The sequence below is a fragment of the Talpa europaea genome (genome assembly GCF_964194135.1).
Source record: "Talpa europaea genome assembly, chromosome: 7".
Classification (NCBI taxonomy): domain Eukaryota; kingdom Metazoa; phylum Chordata; class Mammalia; order Eulipotyphla; family Talpidae; genus Talpa; species Talpa europaea.
Window position 1 is genome coordinate 26,905,096 of NC_140074.1, and position 21,388 is coordinate 26,926,483.

The 21,388-nt window shown below is 36.5% G+C and overlaps 1 protein-coding gene across 1 annotated transcript in view; it reads left to right on the forward strand.

The window, feature by feature from the left end:
- The window catches only part of MPDZ (multiple PDZ domain crumbs cell polarity complex component), a gene marked incomplete at both ends in the record, with an annotated part of 141,580 nt that overhangs the window by 36,536 nt on the left and 83,656 nt on the right, over nucleotides 1–21,388 (forward strand). The window contains 4 exons of the mRNA XM_084237770.1: nucleotides 10,569–10,752; nucleotides 11,655–11,717; nucleotides 15,663–15,769; nucleotides 16,464–16,610. Of these exons, the coding sequence (XP_084093896.1) occupies nucleotides 10,569–10,752; nucleotides 11,655–11,717; nucleotides 15,663–15,769; nucleotides 16,464–16,610 (501 nt within the window). The remainder of the gene's footprint in view (nucleotides 1–10,568; nucleotides 10,753–11,654; nucleotides 11,718–15,662; nucleotides 15,770–16,463; nucleotides 16,611–21,388) is intronic.

Below are 21,388 nucleotides of genomic sequence, written 5' to 3' on the forward strand. Positions count from 1 at the left end.
TCCTTTGTGAGCCTGGCTAGGGCTATTTTATTTGTTTTTTTCAAAGAACCAATTTTTGGTTTCATTGATCTTTTGGATTGATTTTTTTTAGTTTCTATTTTATTTTTGCTTTGATTTTTATTATTTCCTTCTACCAGTTTTAGGGTTTTTTTGTTGTTAATTTTCTAGTTCTTTGAGATGTGAGATTAGGTTGTTTCTTTGAGTTCTTTCTTGTTTTTTTTTTTTTTTTTTTGATGTGTGCCTGTATTGCTATATATTTTCCTCTTACTACTGCTTTTGCTGCATCCATACATTTAGGAAATTGGTGTGCTCCTTTTCATTCAACTCAAAGTACTTTTTAATTTCTTCTTTGATCTCCTTATTAATCCAGTGGTCTTCTAGTAGTGTGGATTTAGATCTCCATGAGGCGGGAGGGTTCCTTGCCTTCTTTTTATGATTTATTTCTAGTCTGATGCCTTCATAGTCAGAGAATATGGTTGGTATGATTTCAATCTTGGTGTATCTGTTGATGTTTGTCTTGTGTCCCAGTATGTGATCACTTCTGGAGAATGAGCCATGTGTGCTTGAGAAAAATGTATACTCAGATTTTTTTGGGTTTAGTGTACTATAGATGTCTGTTAAGCCATGAGGTCCAGATCCTTAGAGCTTTAGTATCCTTACTTATTTTTTGTCTTGTTGATCTATCCATTGTTGATAGTGGTGTGTTGAAGTGTCCTACTGCATACATGTTTTCTCTGTTGACTGTTTTCAAAGATGATAATAGTTGTCTGATATATTTTGGTGTGCCTTCATTTGGTGAGTATATATTAATGAGTGTCATTTCCTCTTGAAGTATTGTCCCCTTGATCATAATGTAGTGACCATGTGCGTCTTTTTTTGCCTTTTTGAGTGTGAAATACATTTTATCTGATACAGGTATAGCTTTTCCTGCCTTCATTTTTGGTCCATTTGCTTGTAGGATTGTTTTCCAGCCTTCTACTTTCAGTCTATTTTTTTTAAGATTTATTTATTTATACAAGAACCGGGGTACAGGTTGATGCACAGCATGGTGAGAGGATTCACCAGAGACAGAGCAGGGAAAAGATCAGGCAGACTGATACAATACACGGCTGAAGGGAACAGCAGGCACAACAGGAGAGGTCTGTGGTGCCATGTGGGACCCTTGCTGGCCGGCCTGCCGGGATCATACTGGTGCTGCAGAGGCTGTGGACAGCTTCACAATGCTGCACTCAACCACCTGTGCCACCAGGGGAGACCCTACTTTCAGTCCATTTTTATCTTTTGTAGTTAAGTGAGTTTCATGGAGACAGCAAAAACATGGGTTTTGTTTCTTTCTTTTTATTTATTTATTTATTTATTTATTTATTTATTTATTTATTTATTTAATTTATACAAGCACTGGGTACAGTCAGAAGCGCGGGAGGGTGAGAGAATTCACCAGAGCCAGAGTGGGGAACAGAACAGGCAGACTGACAAAATGCTCTGCTGAGGGGAGCAGCGGGCAGCAGGAGAGGTGTGTGCGCCATGTGGGAGAGGCTGTAGACAGCTTCACAACCCAGCACTCAACTGCTGCGCCACCTGGGAGGCCCAGCAGGGGTGAGGGTGTTGTTTCTTAATATACCCTGCCACTCTGTGTCTTTTTTTTTTTTAAGATTTATTCATTTTATTTATACAAGCACTATGTACAGTCCGATGTGCGGGAGGGTGAGAGAGAATTCACCAGAGCCAGAGTGGGGAACAGAACAGGCAGACTGACGAAATACACTGCTGAGGGGAGCAGCGGGTACAGCAGGAGAGGTCTGTGCAAGATGTGGGACCCTTGCCGGTGGCCAGGGATTGAACTGGTGCTGCAGAGGCTGTGGGCAGCTTTGCAGCCCAGCGCTCAACCCCTGCGCCACCACTCTGTATCTTTTTTATTGAAGAGTTTAGTCTGTTTACATTTAGAGTTAATATTGGTATGTTAGTGTCTGTACTTGCCTTTTTGTTTGTCTTTTCTCTGGCTTTATTTATTTATTTGTTTGTTTAATTTTTTTGTCTTGTTTCATTCTTATTCATCCCTCTGTTGGTTCTGGCTTTAGGACTCCTTGTAGTATATTTTGGAGTAGGGGTTTGGTCGTAATGAATTTCCGGAGTTTCTATTTGTCTGGGAAGGTCCTTATTCTTTCTTCATAGAGGAAGGATAGCTTTGCAGGATAGAGTATTCTTGGTTGGCATTTGTTGTCTTAGAGTCTGTTGACTATATCCCTCCACACTTTCCTTGCCCATGGTGTTTCTTTGGAGAAGTCTAATGTCAGCCTGATTATTTTTCCTTTGTATGTTATCTGTTTCTTCCCTCTTGTCAGCTTCATTATTTTTTGTTGTCTTGGATTCTTGGGAGCTTTATTATTATGTGTCTTGCTGTGTTTTTCCTTACATCATGGAAGTTTGGTGTTCTTCTTGCTACTTACATGTTTATTTTCAGCTCCTTCTTCATATTTGGGAAGTTCTCTTCAATTATGTCCTTGAATATTTTCTCTGTTCCTATGTCTCTCTCCTCTCCTGGGACTCCTATAACTCTAATATTTCCTTTCCTCATGGAGTCAGATAGTTCCCGAAATCTTTCTTCATTCTTTTTCATTTGTACTTCTCTTTCCTTTTCTGTTTTGGTTCTTTTTATTTCTCTTTGTTTGAGAGTACTTATTCATTCTTCCATTTTATCTATTCTGCTTTTGCTGCTTTTCCCAGAGTTCTGTAGCTTCTCCATTAATCCTTTGACCGCCTGCATTTCTTTCACTTCCCTCTTTAGGGACTCAATTTTATTCTTCTGATTGTTAATCATTTTTCCCCTATCATTGTTTTCCTTTATGACTTCTGTCAGTTTTTTAATCATGACAGTTTTAAATTCTCTATCTGGAAGGCTCAGAAGTTCTTCCAGGTCACTGTTGTTGCATTTTGGTGGGTGATTTTCCTTTTTGGGTGTGTCTTTTCCTTGAGGACTTGCTTAGTTGCTTTTAGTTATTCTTCTCCCTGCTTCTTCAGCAAGCTTTCTTGATTCAGTTTCTTCACCTACAAAATCAGGACATGACAACTTTGCTTATATGATTTTTTGGAAACCAAATGAGTAATTTATGAATGATATTAAAAAGACCTAGTGTAATATTTGGTACGTAAATATTGTTTAGTTAATTAAGCAGATACACATTTGAAAGAGTTTCACTATAGCTTCCTGAGAATTTGTCATTCCTATTCTTATGTAAGTGGAGCTTCAAATACACTTCTGTTTTGGCAAGGTTAGTGACAAAGGAGATTGTGGACTCAAAGGTCTAAACACTCTTTCTGAAGTGTTTTCTTGTTTTCAGTAACATCACTTGTTTTCACTGACATCAGTGTTGATCTTTAGCGTGTGTGTGTGTGTGTGTGTGTGTGTGTGTGTGTGTGTGTGTGTTTCCAGCATTCTTGTCTTACATCTAAGGTAGAATCCTCTCAGGCTCCTGAAGTATGTAATGCTTTGATCAAATGTCAATTTTGTGCAGAATACTACCATCTCATGGACTCTGGAGATATTGGCAATAAAGTTCTTCCCCCTGGTTACATTTTTCACAAGCTGTACCCTATGTTCAAGTTTTCTTTGACAGCAACTATTTGGAGCTATACTGTTTTATTTTGTAGTTTTTGAGGTGATGAGAAGAATAAAAAAAATCTCTGTTTAGAGGAGTATTATTTGTGAGATTACAACTTTTGATAGAAGAGTCCTGTTTTACAAATTGTGCTTTGTGTGCCTCTGTTGTTTTACTATAGACATCATAGGAGCATAGAATTGAATTGAGTGATTTCATTTAATTTATATATTAGTATCTTATATAACAATTATTTTAGAAAGCCACTCCAGTTTTTGCATAGTTTGCCAACTTTGTCATTAGATAAAATCATATACTCATCTTCTTGAGATTAGTCTACAGAGATCATTGTTAACAGCAGTATAGAATTATGGTTGATAGAAATTATTACATTAGCATATCAAGAAGGAAAGATATCGATGGCGCCCTTGATATTCTGTGACTTTGTTAAGAACTCAAGTTCTCTCTTTGAATGTACAGGCTGTGTTTGAAGTATATTTGGTCAGTTAGATTAAGTGAGCAATATATTGAGGTTTGCAAGATGTTTGAACTAGTGTTTCTTCTCTGCTTTTATTCTTATCAGTTGTGGTATCTGCACTGTGCATTAGAAGAATGTTGGATCTCTTCTTGGGATAGCACATTGGCAGTTTGCTACCATTGTTCATATTATTTTGAATCTGAAGCTGCCTTAACTCTCTATGATAATGAGGGAACAGAGGTGATTATGGGCCTTATTTAGGCTTTGGTGATTTTTGCTTAAATATAGTTTGAGTGTGATAATCCCTAAATAGAAACTGCTTCTAGGAAGGCTTAGAATTTTCATGTTTGATAATTATTTCTTTATTAATATTAATATCAGCTCTGAGTATCTTCCCAGTACAAGTTCTATACACTGTATTTTTGGGAAAATTAGGTACTATTTTCTTATATTATAGATGTTGGTCCTGAGAAATTTGAAACAAAATCTAGGTTTAAGAATCCATGATTATTATAGCAGTTGCTTCTGCTTCAATACTGTTTTGATGTTTGGCTAAAGTTTTTAAATTCAGGTCATCAAATTTTGCAAATAATGGAAAAATGTTTTTTTATTAACATTGAAGTTGCTTTCTTTTTAAAGATTTATTTATTTATGCATACAAGAGCTGGGGTACAGGCCAGAGATGCTGGGGGGGTGAGAAGACTCACCAGAGACAGAGTGGGGAAGAGAACTGTCAGACTTCCTAAAATACATTGCTGAGAGGAGCAGCGGGCGAGACAGGAGAGGTCTGCTGCACTATGTGGGTTTCTCCCTAGCTGGCCGGGAATCAAACTCATGCTGCGGAGGCTGTGGATTGCTTCATAGTGCAGTGTTTAACCCCTTGTGCCACCAGGGAGGCCCTGAAGTTGCTTTCTATTGAGTAGACAAAATCTTACCCATTAGTTTTTTCTTAATGAAATAGTGTTTTTTTAAGATTTAAACAATAAAATTCTACTGCAAAAACTCTATTAAACTATTGTAAAGGAAAATCTTGCAGCCCAAAATGTGTGTATTTTAACAATTATTATGAAACCTCCAAGCTGAGGATTTTGTGAGTTTTTTTCTTTACTATACTGGAAGTAAGTAATATTGCCTTTATTTTAGATTTTTTTTTTGTCTTTGAAATTTAAAGAATGTAAAATTTTAGTGTGGTTGAAAATACCATGGAAAATCACTGCTAATAGTTTATGGCTTAAAATTTCAGAAAATTCCTATTTGATCGTATTATGTTTGTCTATAATTTTTTTTTTAATTTTCCTGGAAAATATAGTTGGGAGGTATGGTCATAGTACAAATAGATCTGTTGTAATATATTTAAGAAGCTGCTATTCATGGACAGTAGTATTGTCTACAGTTGTTTGATGTTCTAAAGAATTGCATTTAGTACCACCTTATATATCTTTTAAGGAGTGTGACTTGAAACATTTAATTTTAATTTTATTGCCTTAATAGTATTATTTAAAGTGGATTTTTACTTTTCAAAAAAATTAAAATTAAAAAAAAATAAAATAAAAAATTACTTAGCACTGGCTCTTATATGCTCCAATTTTCTTCAAACTTTAAGTTTGACTAATGTTTCCATCAACAATGTTTTCAGCATGATTTACAAGAAGAGAACTTAGATTTTCTGGACCTTTTATGTCTGAGAATCTCTTTTGTCGTCTTTGTACACTTAGACTGTTTGGGTGAGATAACAAAAATTGCATATGGAAGACGTAGGGAGGATAATTTTAAACAATTTTCAAAATTTTATTATTGCCCATCCCTTTTAATTTTTATTTTTTCAAAGATGTATTTATTTATGCATACAAGAACTGGGGTACAGGCCAGTGATGCTGGAGGAGTGAGAGGATTCACCAGAGACAAAGTGGGGAACAGAACAGACAGACTAACTGAAGTACACTGCTGAGGGAAGCAGCAGGCGAGTCAGGAGAGGTCTGCTGTACCATGTGAGTTGCTCCCTGGCTGGCTGGGGATTGTGCTGCAGAGGCTGCGGATTGCTTCATAGTGCAATTTTTAATAGCAAAGAATCTTTCATTTATAGAAAGGAATCTTTCCTTTTCCTTGGGAAAAAAATCTTAGCAAGTCCCGTGACATATGTATTTTCAGACAATAAAATGTCCTATGGTCAATCAGAATCATCAAATATTGATTCAACTTAGTAATTAAAAATATTCTAAATAATAATTTGATTTTAAACTGTACCCCAGCCAAAAAGTCTTCTATGAACTGATTACTGACTCAAGGATAGGGTGTGCATCCAGTCTGACTTTCCCTACCTAGCTTGTTTTTTCCTTTCTCACTTTCTTATTGTGGTTTTTGATCCTGACAGTTTGAAAGATGAGAAGGAAGGTTGGTAAGGATTGTGAGACATTTCATCCTTGCTATAAGATGGTTCTATGCTTGGGGAGACTATTGCTGAACATTTAAAATTGTCACTGAGCGTTCCTTCTTTATTCCAGAGTTCCTGGGTTATCCCAGTGGTGATACTTGACTTAATTCTTAACTTTAACTGAAAAATAGAGTTTTTTTGTTTTTGTTTTTTCCATCTGACTGACACTACTTACCTGTTCCTCCTAGTTTCTCTGCGGTTTGTAGGTCCTCACTTTTGGGTCCTATCATCCTTTGGGGATGTTTGTGGACTTCTAGTGAGTCCAAGCCTGAACCGCGACGGTGAGGGAAATCAGACATGGGGGACTGTCATGTCCAGCATGCAGCAAATCTTTATTGTCTTAGTGCTCATTATGTACTATTTTAATTGTAGCAGGTGTAACATCAAAGCATACCACATAATGATAACATGTATGAATGGTTAGTCTATTTTCTTACTATTATCTATTTACTTCAGACAGTAGGATACCAGGCGGTTAGTTCTCACACACATAATCTTATCGCCTCCTAGCCTGAGCCTGGGAAGTTCGCTCATTATTTTGTTGTTGTCAATCTGTGGAGATGTACGCAGTTCACTTCCAGGCTCTCAACACCAAGTCCTGTCACCCAGAGGTTTTCCTCTGAGACACATGTGTTTTCACATGCCTTAGGGACTCGGGTCAAGGCCCTTCTGCTTACTGCGCAGGATCTCTCCATTTTGTTATTCTCAGACTGTGGAGATGTAGAAGCCCGACTCCACGCAGGTCACTTTCCAGGCTCTCAACACCAAGTCCTGTCACTCAGAGGTTTTCCTCCGAGACGCATGTGTTTTCACATGCCTTAGAGACTCTGGTCAAGGCCCTTTTGCTCACTACGCAGGGTGGCCACCTCCAACAGATGTTCTTGGGTGATTTCTAAATGTCCTTAGCCCTTGTTTTTCTTATGTACTTCCCTCCTCTGTTTTTTGTGGAAGGTCAGTTTGTTGACATTTCCCAGCATGACAGCAATTTTCTCCTCCACTGTCAAAGTAACTAAACAGCCTCTCCTGTCCCCATCTGATGGAGTTAGACACAGTCCTCTGTATCTTTCCCTACTGCAAGTGACAAAATCCTCTGATAGGAAGCCAGGAGTGAAATATCTGAGTGGGTAGGGTAGGGATTATAGAACTCTTCAAAATGAGCTCATTCTTTTTCTTACTTTAAATATCCCAGCCCCTTTATGCCCCAAATATGTGTGAGCTATAGTTCTTAGCCACTTAGCTTAAATTTCTGCATGGTAGCCCCTCTCAACTCACTTTGGTTATGTATAGATATAAATAACCATAGCATCACAACCATAATTTTCATTTTCACACGTTATACTATATATAAAACTCTTGGTTTTCATAATTTCTTTATCACAAGTTCTCTGGATAACCTGTTCACTCTGTTGCTTAGATACTGATAGAAGTTTTTTCTTTGGATCTTTGAAGAATTTTACCAGTATATATATCCAGGTGCTATTTTTTTTCTTCATTTTTTTTCATGTATCTTTGATCTGTAGGCTGAGGTAAATGTCCATACCTCCTAATGATTTCTGTATTTTTTTCCTTCTTTATCTCTCCTTATAATTCTTTTCACAACTATGTTGAATTTCCTAGGTCAGCCTGTATGCACTCAGTCATATTTCTTAGATCATTTTGTCTGTTTATTTTTCTCCTTTGAAACAGAAAAATTGTATGATCTTATCTTCCATTCCCTGTTTTTACAGTATTTAAAATCAAATTAACAGTCTTCATTGTAATAGTTTTCTTTTTCCTTTTTGGTAGATTCTTGTTTTTTCTTTGTTAACTATTCCATAATCTCTATTTTCATAAATACAATGAAATCTGAATCCTTTTGAAAGGAATTTTCAAAAAATATCTATTTTCCTAGTCATTGCACTAACAATTTCATAGGAAGGTGTTTGTGCTGAGGCTTCTGTACATGCACCTTCTCCAGGAGTTTGGACTAAGAGATTGTTTCTTGTGTTGTTAGTAGTATAGGAGTTGGTGTTTTTTGTGTTTGCCTGTTTACATAGTGTTGTACCATTATATGTAAGTAATATTCTGCTACTGTATGTTCCTAATTCGATGTGACCTCTGGCATGTATTGTATTTCTTGGAATCACTGATTAGGATTTACATTTAGTACTCAGTTGCCTCCTTTAAATGAGAGGCTGTTGTTGTATTTTTACTGGTTTCTTCCTCAACCACACAAGTTATTCCCTGATATAGATTCAGTTGATCTGCCTTCAACCTGGTTACATTGTGGTCATAGAATTTTCTTCTAGTTACTTTATGTAAGAACTTTTATTCTTTAGTTTCCAGTTCTGTTGCGGTATTTTCACTATTACTAGATTTTTGTTAGTTCAACCAAAGAGAAACAACAGTGTGATGGTAAGAGGAAAGAGAACAGGGTTAGACATCTGTGTTCAAGCTTCCATATTACTGTTAACAAGTATTATACAAGACTTAAAGTATTATATAAAACTTAGCGAACTTGCCAAGTATAAGCTCATCATTTAGATCAGTCTCCAAATTTTTGATTGAATGTGCCCATTATTAAAACTAAAATTAACTGTTCCTTTCTCCATCCTTTTTCTTCCTTTTTTACATGTTCAGATACAATATAGATTGGTTTATACATTATAAATTATATTGTGCATTTTATTTTGTTATATATAAAACAGATATATGTATATATAATAAAACAAATGAGATTAAACAAATATGTGTAATTAGAAATTTTACATTCTTCCAGAAACATCTTCAATAAGGGCATTTCATCTTGTGAACCAATCTATTATAATATAGCAATTATAATAACAAAGCATAGCCATTGCTATAGTCATTTCACAAATGGAAATAATATCAATTATTGGAATTTTATTACATTTTAAATGAAGTACATTAAAAATTTGTTCTACTTTTCCAAACTTTTCACTTTTACTTTATGAAATAAAAACCTCTTGGTATAATCTACATTTATTCCCCACCCCCAAAGTAATTTGCTTTACAAATAAGTCTTTGATGTATTAGTCAGTGGCTTAGTATTTTCATTTTGTGTGCATGTGTAACTGAGCAGATGGCTCTGTTTTGGTGACATGATTGTAAACAAAAATGACAGAGTCCAATCCTCTTCAGGCATGTAGTCATAAGGCACAAAATGACAGGAAATGCAAAATTAAAATGCTGATAAATGTTATTAAGTAGAATGGGTAAAAGAAGACTTTGAGTGCGGTCAGGAACATCCGCATAACTTTGGAAGTAACTATTGGAGTGCACTCGAAAGCAGTTATAGGTGTTTTCTACATGAACAAATGAAAGTAGCACTTACTGGAATGGGCTATCAAGGAACTACACTGAGGGACATAACTTTTGGGGGACCCTATGGCTGAGGGAATCATTGCAGGATGAAAGAATTGGAATGAGCTCCCTGGAATTAGAGGACAAGAGTGATAGGTAGCATTATTCAGGATGGATGGTGATGGAAAGTAAGGGCCGTTGATACATGCCTTTCTAAGCTTTGTTGAAAATTTGGAGTATTATCTTGAGGAATGTTCTATGGAAGCAATGCTGGGGAGATAAGATGATGTAAATTTGGAATGATCACAGTGGCATTTCAAATGTAGTGTTATTTCTGAGCTGGAGAAGATGGAAAATCATACACTCTTTGAAAAGAAAGATATAAAGACAATTTTGTTGTCTTTCCCTTTTAAAGTCAATATAAATATGACTTTGTAATATGTATATTTGTGTACATCAGGATCACCTGAGAAATATAAAAGAATGGTTTAAAAGGTATAGAAGCTTGGCCCTTACCATAGATTGTTGACTTACAATTTCTAGAAATGGGATGCTATAATTTATATTAAATGAAACCCTCCTGAGTGATTCTAGTGAAAATAAGCTAATCTCTAAACAGGTATTAGAGTATCATCATGCCCATTCTCCAATTAGGGAAGTACTTATTCTCCATTCTTTTCATACTAACAAGCAATAAACATGCATTTGGTGAATTGGTAATACAAATATCCATTTAAAAAAAAACATGTTTTTATCACAGGTAGATGGCACAAACCTGCAGGGTTTTACCAATCAACAGGCAGTAGAGGTGTTGAGACACACAGGACAAACTGTGCACCTGACACTGATGAGGAGAGGAATGAAGCAAGAAGCTGAGCTCCCATCAAGGGAGGAAGTCACAAAAGAGGTGGTTTTGTCTCCTGTTGATACCAGCATAAGCAAAGGTAATGCCAGGTTAATCTGCTTAGTTACACATTCATGTCATTAAGTTTTTTTTCTTCCTTCTCAAATAATTTATTTAAAAAATGATTTCTACTCTTAAATGTCTATTAGTGATCAAGAAAATGGAAATTTAATGAAGTTGGGATTAACTGGAACCAACAGTGTGACCATTAACTGTAGAAATGAACATCTGAATAAATCATATTTCTTCCTATCTTATTCAATCACCATTTCTCTGTTGGAATCGTGCATAGTCATTTACCTTTCTGTCTCAGGCCAGTTTTTTATTTCACTGCAATGTTTCCTCTTTCAGGAGATGGGAACATTAGTTTATTTATGTGAGTCCTGTGGTGTCTCTGAATACCCAACCTATCCTTGAAGGAATCAACTTTAATTTCACATTTAAAATGTTTTTCGTAAGCTCTTTGTGCATGAGTATGTCTGAAAATTACTGACATCTCCATGTAACTCACTGATGTAAGGGTGCATAGATGAAAGGTTGTTGGCATAAAAATGCTGCTTCACTTCTCAAACTGATCATTTTGTAATTTATGCCATGTAGTAGTTATTGCAGTTCTAGGATACAGGAGGCAAATCAAAGGAGATATTTATACTTTTTCCCATTAATGAACTTTTCTTAAGCACATATGGTTATTGAAAAGTCTACATACAAAATACAAACTTTCAGGGTAGGGTTTATATAAATGCAGTGGGTTTGGAAAAATTCAACTGCTTGCTTATATTAAAAATGTAACTATGAGGGCCTCCCCTGGTGGCACAGCGGTTGAGCACTGGGTTGCGAGGATGCCCGCAGCCTCTGCAGCGCCAGTTCGATCCCCAGCCACCGGCGAGGGTCCCACCCAAAAAAAAAAAAAAGTAACTATGAGCTATTCTTATATTTCAGAAAAAGATGAAGATTCTTTATCTTTGAGGAGAAACACCAGCATATTACCAATTGAAGAAGAAGGTAAAAACCTGTACCCAGTTTATCTTTTTTTTTCATTTTTTAGACAGAACTTTTCAAATATAATTGTTTCTATGAATATAACAAATTACTTAAAGAATTTTTAAAAGTTCTTAAATCCTTATAATTAATGTTATTAATGTTATTAATTAATTTATATTTATTTATTTGTTTATGCATACAAGAAATGGGATACAGGCCAGAGGTGTGGGGGGTGAGATGATTCACCAGAGACAGAGTGGGGAACAGAACAGGTAGAATGACAGAAGTACACTGCTGAAGGGAGCAGTGGGAAAGTCAGGAGAGGTCTGCTGCACCATGTGGGTTTCTCCCTGGCTGGCTAGGGATTGAACTCGTGCTACAGTGGCTGCAGACAGCTATGTCATAGGTTGTGTCTTAACCCCTTCTGCTACCAGGGAGGCCCCTAGATGTTATTAATTTAGTAGATCAAAATAGTTCATTTTATTTGGAATATTTTCCTCAGTCTTTTCATATGTATATGAAATATGCATATGAAATTGGAAGCCTTTAGGGGTTGCTAAAATCAATTATTTTCATTCAGTTCCTTTATTCCTGTGTAGTCATGTGTCTCTACCTTATTGAGCAAACAGTAATAAAATTATAAAACATTTAAAAATAAACACTGGAGATTGAAAGTATAAACTCTTAGGAATGAAACTCTGAGGTTTTGGGAAAGTTTTTCCTCACTTCTAAAAATTTCAAAAGTTGTAAATTTTAATATTAAGATGTTGAATTAGAAAGAAATTTTCCAAATTATTAAACCCCTAAGATGTCTTTCATTATTATAACCTAGAATCCTCCAAGCTATTTAAAAATTTTATAGCAGCATCATTTTAACATGTTATTAAGCCAGTTACTACAGTCTTTTTATTTTTTTTTAAAAAGATTTATTTATTTATACAAGCACTGGGTACAGTCAGAAGCGCAGGAGGGTGTGAGAATTCACCAGAGCCAGAGCGGGGAACATAACAGGCAGACTGATGAAGTACACTGCTGAGGGGAGCAGTGGGCGCAGCAGGAGAGGTCTGTTGCGCCATGTGAGTCCCTCGCCAGTGGCCAGGGATCGAACCAGAGCTGCAGAGGCTGCAGGCAGCTTCGTCAACCGCTGTGCCACCAGGGGAGGCCCTACTACAGTCTTTTTAGATTGTGTGTTTCCCTTATGTGTCAGATTACTTTAGAGGTTTTGGTAATTTAAATCCACTGAACATTGCAGTCCAAGATTGACTTCTCTTCATGCAAATTCTGCCCTTTACTAGGTACTATTATTAACGCTTCCTAATTCTCTAAAGCATCTCCTTCATTATTCATGTTTTTTTTTTTGCTCAAAATTTTGATTTTCTTTTATTATTTTAAAGGATTATTTGTGTTTCCAGTGATAGCCCAGAAGTGAGATGTGTAAAATTCATATGGGTTAATAGCATTTTGCCATTTCTACCATAATAGCTGAAGAAATTATTTAGTGGATACCTAGCATAGTAGGAAAGGATAAAAATGTTTCAAAGCATGAAACTTGAGAGTCTATGGGGATGAGTACAGGACATCTTCCTAAAGGCTCAGAAACATTTATTTGACTTTGGTAAATGTGCATATGTGTGTGGGAGTATGGGTGGGAGAGGTTCTAGACTTAGAATCAGAAGCCGTAAAATCTTTTTCAAATAAATTTAACTGAAGGAAAAAATTGCAAGTGATTTTAATGCATCTACCCCAAAGCTGGTCCTCAAACAGGAAATAAGAGGAGTTCATTGCCTCTTCCACACAAATCTGAATTATCATGTAAGTGTGAACAAGTCATTTGACTTGATAGTAAGATGAGAAAACTGAACATTTTGATTGTTAAAATATTCATATCTTAGGAGAGCTGGGAAAGGAGAGGGAGGGTTATGTGACTGTGGGTTGGTTGGAGGAATACAGATGTCAGGTTAACTTCATCAGCAGTTTTCAGATTCCCCAGTTTCTCCCTTTAAAATTCCATATTGCTTGAGTCACTGCCCAGTTATATAAACGCAACAAAATCAGGGGTTGTGGGAGGAAGAGGGACTCTGAGCTACTCTTCTCTTTCTAATCCTCATTAGGGTTAGAGATATCTTAGAATTTTTGTTTAGCCCTGCATCCTTCTCCTAACTGAATTTACTTTTGAAGAGGAAAACACTTATTTTGGGGGGCTAGTCTCTAATATATATATATATATATATTTATTTATTTATTTCTAGTTTCTTGTGGAGACAGACAAAATTTATTTAAGGCATAAGAAATTTGCCAAGTAGCCCTGGAGTGAAAGTTCATTAATTCCCAGTAAAGAGGAGATAGCTAATGAGAAATCTGAATTTGGAATGCTCTTTAAATTTGAATTTGAATACCAAAAATGATATTAAAAATTAATTTGAAGAGTTAAAGAGATTTTCTTAAAAGATTATGAGGCAAAGTGGAAATCTTTGAATTTGATTTAAAATATTATAGAGGACTATGGATGCCTTAGCAGTGGGTGTGGTATGGTATCATACATCTGATTAGGTGTGATTCTAAACCTATGAATGACAAACAACCTTATAAACCAGTGCTACTTCAATAAAAATAAATGAACAGTTAACTGAATAGAAAAATTCTTAACCAGTTTTTATTTTAGTTAGGCTTTTTTTTAAATGGTGGTGACATTGGTTTACAACTTTGTATATGATTCAGAGGTGTAGAATCACAGCTCTTCAGATGTATGTTACTGCACCACACCCACTGCTAAAGCACCAATAGTTCTCCAGTACAATTTATTCATCCCATTATATTAGGTAAGCATGTAAAATTGTTTATGTAAATGTTTAGTGATTTTATTTTCTAAATACCCCCCATCTCCCATTTTCCAATTAGTGGCATTCTAATTCAGGCTTTTATCTAATATACAACCACAGTTTTTTCTGTTTTCTTTATATTTTCTTATGAGTTGCATATGTTGTTAATTCAGTTTGTTTTGCTTAGGTATAGTGCAGTCTTTTTTTTTTTTTTTTTTACTTCATAGAACCAAATGACAATAAAAGTAATAAAAATAACATAGAAGGCTGTGTGGTTTTTTTTACTATAACCAAAAAAAAAAAAAAAAGGGCAACTAAAACAAAAAAAAAAAAACAAATGAATCTTGTAGTGACTCAGAGTCCTCACTCATTTTAAAAAAAGTTAGATAATATCAGATGTTTTAATAGAAATATAGTTAAGATTCAAAAGGGATCTTTTAGGGCCTCCCTGATGGTGCAAGGGGTTTAACACTATGAAGCTGTCCACAGCCTCTTCAGCATGAGTTCAATCCCCCGCCAGGGAGGTGACCCACGTGGCGCAGCAGACCTCTCCTGTCTTCCGTGCTGCTCCCCTCAGCAGTGTATTTCAGTAGATCTGCATGTTCTGTTCCCCACTCTATCTGGCCTGTACCCCAGTTCTTGTATGCATACATAAATCTTTAAAAAAAAAGGAATCTTTTAGAATAGTGCTGACATACAAATGATAGCATGCTAAATTAAATTATTAGAATATGTAGGGCCTCCCCGGTGGCACAGTGGTTGAGCATTGTGTTGGGAAGCTGCCCACAGCCTCTGCAGTGCCGGTTCGATCCCCAGCCACCTGGTGAGGATCCCACATGGCACGCAGACCTCTCCTGCTGCACCTGCTGCTCCCCTCTGCAGTGTATTTTGTCAGTCTGTCCTGCGCCCTGCTCTGACTCTAGTGAATTCACTCATCCTCCCGCGCTTCTGACTGTACCCACTGCCGGTATATATAAATAAATAAATCTTTAAAAAATTATTAGAATATGTAGAGAAATGAGTAACTCATGTTGGATGAAGAGCATGACTTCTGTGATAGACAAGTTCTGATTACAATGTTCCAAAGTTTATGAAAGGGACGCTTTTGTAGTTTGTCACTAACTTAATTTTGTTGATGATTTTTCAGGGTATCCATTGCTGTCAGCTGAGATTGAAGAGGCAGAAGATATAAAACAGGAGTCTGCTTTGCTGGCAAAGTGGCAAAGGATTGTGGGAATTAATTATGAAATAGTGGTAGGTTAGCTTACCACCTTATCTTTCCAACTTGTAGCTGTATTTGAGAGTAGAAAGTTCATTACAGTAATAAAGATGACCATCCTAAAGAATCCTAGAGAAGTAGCAAATGCCTAGGACTTTTTTTTTTTTTTTTTTAGAACTTAATGTACAGAGTCAGGTATAAAAAAATTAATTCAGTTTGGAGAAAGTTCAGACTGCTTAGGTTCAAAACTCTTTCTCTGCATGACCCTGGTTAAAGTCACTTCTTTAAACTTCATTTTCCTAATTTAGGAAATAGGGTTGGAAACTAGCTCTGTTTATGAGATGCAAATGATAGCAACTACTTCTCTAAGGGTTAGCACAGTAGTAAGTGCTAAGTGTGGTTCCTTTTCTATAGTGTTGCTTGAAATTAGCCCCTTGTATTTATCTGTGGTAGTTGTGACTATCCTCCATTTGTTAGAAACATCTGTGGGAACTGCAAAGTGTCTTGGGTGCTTGTAGCTGACTGCACCCATATGGTTTATGGTAGTTCATGAAACTGAGACATCAATACCCTTTCAAATACCTTTCAAAGATGAAGCTCCCAAACTTTGCATCTTTACAATAAAATTTTTGAAGCTTTTGTGAGGAAGTTGAGCATTTTGTTAAATACATATGTTATAAAAGTACTAAAAGAAAATTATTAGAATTATGATGATGTTTCTCCTTTCAGGTGGCGCATGTGAGCAAGTTCAGTGAAAACAGTGGGTTGGGGATAAGTCTGGAAGCAACCGTGGGGCATCATTTTATCCGATCTGTTCTACCAGAAGGTCCTGTTGGACACAGCGGGAAGCTTTTCAGTGGAGATGAACTTTTAGAAGTAAGGAGCTATGCCATCTCCAAACCCCTTAAATAAAGCTCTTGAATGCTACAAGAGGCTTAATGTGATGAATAAGTAAGTTGTCATATTCACTTTCCACTCCAAAGGGTACGTGAGTGAGAGGTATAAATAATCCATATAAAGGTACAAATAATCCATATAAAGCAGAATTTTTGTGTATGTATGTGCATTGATGTAAACCAAATTCCATGCAGGGTCTCCCTCCCCCCACCATTGGAGGATTTTTATGATATATTTCTTTTTGACATACTTATTTTTCCATATGTACACATTTCTACTCACCTTCCTTGAAATCACCTGCACACATATCCCATCTGCCTCCCTTCCCTACTGCCTCTTTCTTCTGTCCATCCCTTCTGATAATCATTATTTTCTTTTACTGAGTTCAAGATTTATTCCTATAATATTTTGCTTGTGTATATTCTACAGATGAGTGAAACCATCTGTTCCCTGTCATTCACTCTTTGACTTATATTGCTTAACAATCTCCTCGAGGTACATTCATTTTTGTCCCATATGCCATACTTCATCTTTTTCATTGTGGTATGGTATTCCACTGAGTATACATTCCCAGATTTCTTTATTCACTCATCTGTTGAAGGGCACATGTTTGGCTCCATGACTTGGCAATAGTGGACATATCAGGACAGTCCTGATATGTATGTAGGCACAGTTAAATCTTTTTGTATTAGAATTTTCATATTATTTGCATTAATACCTAATGTAAGTATTGCTGGATCATACAGAATTTCCATTTTTATTTTCTTAAGAAATTTCCATAACACTATCTACAGTGGCTGCACCAACTTTCATTCAACCAACAGCAGATAAGAGTTTCTTTTGTATTCAACCTTTCCAATGTCTGTTGATTCCATTCTTTTTTATTTGGGCCATACTCACAGGGTGAAGTGATATCTCAATGTGATTTTAATTTAGTTTCTCTTGTAATAAGTGAAGTTAAATAATTCTTCATATATCTGTAGGCTATCTGAATGTCTGCTTAAAAACATATGTCTATTTAGGCCCTTTGCTCATTTTTTTTTAATTGTTGTTTATTGTTGGATTGTGTAAAAGCGTTCATGTTTTCATAAAAAGTTGGTAATTGGTGTTTTTCCTTAGAAGAATTCATTAATATATGGATAGATATTACATGGAATCTATAAGTTGCTTTGGGTAATATAACCATTTTAATGATGATAATTCTTCCAATCTGTGGACATGGGCTATCTTCACATTTCTTTGTCTTATTTCTTTAACAGAGTGTTATAGTTTTTAATAAACAGGTCTTTTTCCTCCTTCATTAAATTTATTCTCATGCATTTCATTCTTTTTGGTGTGTTTGTAAATGGTTCCCTTTATTTCATTATTTCCCTTTCTTCTGATACATTGTTTGCATATGAAATATCACTGATACATACATTTTTTCATATGAAATGCCACAGATTTTTGTGTATTGATTTTGTATCCTGCCACTCTATTAATTATTTCTAGAAGATTTTTTGTAGCCTTTTGGTGTCTCTAAGTGTAGTAACATGTCACCTGCAAATAGTGACTTTTTTTTGAAGATTTATTTTTATTTATGCATGCATGTAAGAACTGGGGCATAGGCCAAAGGTGTGGGGGGGGGAGCAGATTCACCAGAGACAGAGTGGGGAGCAGAACAGACGGGTCTACTGAAATACACTGCTGAGGGGAGCATTGGGCTAGACCGGAGAGGTATGCTGCGTTATGTGGGTTAGCTCCCTGGCTGGGAATCGAACTCAGGCTTCAGTGGTGATAGCACTGAGACTGAGACTTAGCCTTTAGGCCACCAGGAAGACCTGCAAATAGTGGCATTTAACTTCCCCTTTCACTTTCAGTTCTTTTTTTTCTTTTTTCCTTTTTTTTTTTTTTGCTTAATTGCTTGGTCTAGGACTTCCAATACTACATTAAATAACAGTGGTAGTAGTGAATATCCATCTTGTTTCTAATCCTAGTAGGACTGCTTTCAACTTTTCACCATTGAGTATGATGACAACTGTGTGTTTGTCACATACGGCTTTTCTAATGTTTAGATAAATTTCATTTATTCCGACTTTTTAGGTTTTTTTTTTTTATTTTATCATCAGTGGATGTTGAATCTTGTCAAATGCTTTTTTGGTATCTGTTGAGACGATCATGTGGTTTTGTCTTCCTTTTTGTTGATCCAATGAATGACAGTGATCAATTTGTGTGTGTTGAGCCAGCCTTGTATCCGTGAGATGAAGATTACTTGATCATGGTTTGTGATTCTCTTGATATGTTGCTGTATTTGGTTTGCTATGATTTTGTTGAAGATTTTTGTATATTTGTTTCCCAGCTATATTAGCCCATAATTTCCCTTTTTTGTGCCATCTTTGGTTTTGCGATCAGGGTAATATTGGCCTCCTAGAATGCGTTGGAGAGTTTTTCTCCCTCTTCAGTTTTTTTTTTTTTTTTTTTTTTTTTGTAAGAGTGTAAGACAGATATTAAATACTCTTTATAGGTTTGTTAGAACTCACTAAGTGAAGCCCTTTGGTCCTGGGCTCTTGCTCTCTTTGTTTCTTTGTTTGCAGCAGCTGTGAATTGAAACTGTTTATTTCATTCTGGTTCAGTCTTCCTATTGAATCTGAATTCACTGTATAGATTCTGTCTGTTTCTTCCTTCCCCTTTGTGTTTTGTTGTTGACTCATAATATTCTTACTCATGCTTCTGGTCTTGTATTGCTATTGTCATTTTGATTAGGAATTTATGTTTTATTTTTTCCAGTAGAAAAACTACTTACAGCATTTCCTGAAGGACTCTGCTGGTAGTGGTAAACTCCATTAGCTTCTCCTTGGGAAAACCTTTATTTCAGCTTCATGTATGAATGATAATTTTGTGGGATAGAGAATCCTTGGTTTGCAGTTCTTGTTTTTTAGGAATGTGAACTCTTCCATTTTCTTTTTACCTGGAGGGTGTGTGCGTTAAAGTCTGGGGAAATCCTAATTGGGAGCCTTTGTAAGTTATATGTATTTTTTTCTTGCTTCCTGTGAAATTTTTTTCTTTATCTTTTATTTTTGGTGATTTGACAATGGTATGGCTAAGAGTAGGTCCCTTTAAATTTGATAATTTGAATTTTCTCTCTGCTTCTTGGACATCCACATTATTTCATTCTTCAGATTTGGGAGAGTCTCAGTTACCTTTTTTTTTTTTTTTTTTTTTGAACAGTGTCTTCTCTCACTTCTTCCTCTTTCCCTTCTAAGATCACAATTATTCTTAAGTTTCATCTTCCAGTGGAATCTGAATTTCTCATAGAGTTTCCTCATGTTTCCTTTATCTTGATTCTCTTCCTCTAAGCAGATGATTTGTTCATTTGAGTCTTATACATCTGAAACACTTTCTTTTGCCAGTTTATTTTTACTTAAAGTGCTTTCTAAATTTGTCTGCATTTCATTCTGAGAGCTCTCTTTGTTCCTGGGCCATTTTTCTAAGATCTTGTATCTCCCTATCTGCCTTTGACCTGACCTTCAATAGCACATTTGGCATTTTTCATATTGTTTTTTTGGAGTCTTTACCTGATAGGTCCTCTGTTTTACCACAACTTTGTATTAGGAAATACAGAATTAAACCTGTGTCCTTTAGTGCCTTTCTTTTCTGTCCCAGGTTTATGTCTTCGTCTTCATTTTGCTTTTCCATGTTGTGTTCATATATTCCTATTTATGTGTAGTGCCTTATTTGTGTGTGTGTGTGTGTGTGTGTGTGTGTGTGTGTTTGGGGTCCTAGGGTTTCATTTGTTTGCTTTCCTCTGAGTTGCGTAAGGTAGCGGCTGAAGGGCAGTTTGGGCTTTAATGCTGGATCTCACTTTGAGGAGTAAATTTGGATGTCTTTGTCTCCTCCTCTTTTGTTCCATAACAGGCTGTCTTCTGTGCTCAGATTATGAAAACATCTCACCTTGCATCCCTGCTGCCCCTTTCTGTTGAGTGTTGTGATCTGTGAAGCTTGAGTTTCCTGGTGAGAGGAATTAGATGTGGACAGCAGGCTCATGTCTGGTTCTAACTTGCACTTGGCCAGAAGGTGATGCAGCCTGTGTGGTGGGGCATGTAGACCTGTCACTATGGCCATTCGCTGTGGCCATCGCTGCCTGCCCCTGCCTCTGTTGCTGCTTCTGCAGTGCTTCAGTATCTGCACTCCTCATTTGCCTTCCCAGAGGATTCATAAGTTATCTTACAAGTCATTCACTGTACTGTTGGACATTTTATGGAGTCCAGCTTGGCTCAACTTGGCGTTTCTTTGTTCTCTCCTGGGAGGGGATGTAGAGGAGGGACCTTTCATTGCCCCTGCTGATTGACCATGGTGTTCTAGTTGCTAGGCCTGTACTCTATGAATCCCCCCTGCCCTGGGCTGGTCTGTTTCCCCTTATGTGTCAGCAGAGTGCCTCTGGGGGCTTCATAATGGTACAGGTTGTCTCCTACATGGTTTGGGTGATTGACCCAGCCCAGTCAGGTTCCACTTCTCTTCCCCCCCACCCCCTTCCCTTCAGCCTTCACCAGCCTTAACTCCAGACGCTATTAGGGAAGTCCTGGGACTTTTTGATGGGATGGAGTGTTTGGATGTTCCTATGAGCATATATTAATCTTTTTACAGTTGTTTTTAAGGAAGGGGGTGATCCCAAATTCTATTCTGCCATGTTGTAGGTGAAGCCCAGGTTTTTTTGTTTGTTTTTGAGATCCAGAGCACTATAAAACTTTTTAAACATTTATTAAATTTTTTAGAGTAGT